General features: G+C 35.0%; 1 protein-coding gene across 1 annotated transcript; it reads left to right on the top strand.

Annotated features, from left to right (window-relative positions):
• The first annotated feature begins 767 nt into the window (after positions 1-767).
• Positions 768-1,695, top strand: LOC111379215 (calcium uniporter protein 2, mitochondrial-like). Its single transcript, XM_023002561.1, has one exon. The coding sequence runs from the start codon at positions 1,075-1,077 to the stop codon at positions 1,672-1,674; it is 600 nt and encodes a 199-aa protein (XP_022858329.1). The 5' UTR covers positions 768-1,074; the 3' UTR covers positions 1,675-1,695.
• The last annotated feature ends 301 nt before the right edge of the window (positions 1,696-1,996 follow it).

The following is a 1,996-nucleotide window of genomic DNA, read 5'->3' as shown; positions in this document are numbered from 1 at the left end:
TCAGCAAGAACGAATGTCTAAATTGAACTCGTGTACAATATTGGTCTAATTGAGAACGATAATGTTACTAGATTGATAGAATGTGAACCAACGATGAAATAGTTTTCCATTTTATTAATAGAAAAAACTTAATATTGCATAAATAATAACATTTCAAGTAAATGTCTTCTTATACATATATTTGTTTCCTAGTATAGCTAACATCTTACCAGATTTCTTTTTGTGCTCCTTGTTCGATATTTCATTGCTCAATTATTTGAAGATGCTACTTTATGAGGAAGTGAAATGTGTCGTTTGTTTGTCCATTCATTCCGATTAATTACACTCCAATTTCTTTGAAGAAAATAAAATAAGGGGAAGATTTCATAAGCGACATCAATATTTTTCAAAAAATAACCAATTGAAATTTTTTAATAAATCACTTAGCCCATGTTTGATTCTCATTTTTGGGATAAAATGAATTATGGAATCGTAGTTTTTTGCATAATGTATGGTTAAAAAATAAGGAAAAGTTTTTGAAATATGTATATAATTATTTTATAAAAGAATGTGTGGTTGAAAATGAGTTTGAAAAAAACACATTCTTGAAAGATAGGGTTCAAATAGAGGCTTAATATATAATTTGCTAATACAAGTAGTTGGACAACATGCATCACTCACTTCTTCACATTTCATAGTTGCATACACGAGTCGATCTCTCTCATATCAACTTGGATATTATATATAGCACGCTTTCATACTTCTCGATCACTTGATAGTTTACATAAAGGAATCGAACTATTCCCTTATATCAACTTGCGTCTTGTACATAGCATACTTCTATAGTCATGTATCGGCTTGTTCGACCCAATTTTTTTATCCGTAAATTAGGAAATGAGAACAATTTTTTCCATTTTTTTTCAAGAGCCAAAAAGGGCCTTGAATTAAATATATGAATGAGATTCTCCTTCCCAAACAGGGAGAAGATTCTCTCACCTCTCTCCTCCTCCAACCGAGGAATCACCTATATAAAGTCTCTCCTCTGCACCACCATTCAAGTATCTGAGACACACACACTCTCTCTAACCTTTATCAATGGCGCTTCGTAGAACATTTGCAAAGCGCCTCTTCAACGCCACCAACAGAGAATCTTCTTCTCCATCACTCACTATTCTCAATCACTCGCCCAAACCACCAAATGCTGCCAAAGCCCAATCCCAATCCCCAGACTCTGTTGCCACCGGTTTCTTCCGCCGCTTCCTCCAGCGTAGATTCATCAACAACAACTCCTTCCCCTCCAATCTCCCCTCCTTCCTGACCCTCCCGGTCGGCGACAAGCTCCGAGAGAAGCTGAAATCACTGAACATAGCCGGCGATAACCGCCTCCACCTTGACGGGCTGAGCCCACCGCTTCAGCCGGTGGAGGAGGAGGACAAGTTTGGTGTAAGTGTGAAAGACGTGAAGAGGGTGTTAAGATTTGTCCAGTTGGAAAAGGTTAAGGAAAGGTTGAGAAATATTCCGGCGAGTACAATTGCGTACGGCGAGCTTATACGGATATGCGATGACGTGTGTGGGAATAAAGAACTGGGGCTTGAATTTTCCAAGTCCTTGGATGAATCTGGAAACGTCATCGTTTTGGGCAACATCGTTTTCCTCAGACCTAATCAGGTATTAATGAAAAATATTCAACATTAAGCAAATAAAAATAATTTTTTTTTTTTTTAAGTCATAGGCTTGAGTTAAAATAAATTTTTTAGTAAACCATGCCAAGTTAACACTAAATAAAAGTTCAAACAAGCACGTAACATACTTCGACGTGCTCAAAATATATGATTAGATTAAAATTATATTTTAATCCGTACCAAACGGGCTTTTAAATAAATAATTATATTTTTAGTAAATTTTAATAAAAATAATATAATGTATAATTGAAAATTTATGGATCCCATGTATTATGTGATAGAGATTAATTATTAATTTTTGCTTAAATTTTAATAGACTCTTATTTGTGTCCAGT

This window comes from Olea europaea, unplaced genomic scaffold (assembly GCF_002742605.1).
Source record: "Olea europaea var. sylvestris unplaced genomic scaffold, O_europaea_v1 scaffold19505, whole genome shotgun sequence".
NCBI lineage: Eukaryota > Viridiplantae > Streptophyta > Magnoliopsida > Lamiales > Oleaceae > Olea > Olea europaea.
Note: the sequence above shows the minus strand (reverse complement) of the source record. Positions and strands in the feature narration are given on the sequence as shown.

Excerpts from the sequence above, each read along its gene's own strand:
- LOC111379215 (XM_023002561.1), top strand. The coding sequence starts at position 1,075 with ATGGCGCTTCGTAGAACATTTGCAAAGCGCCTCTTCAACGCCACCAAC.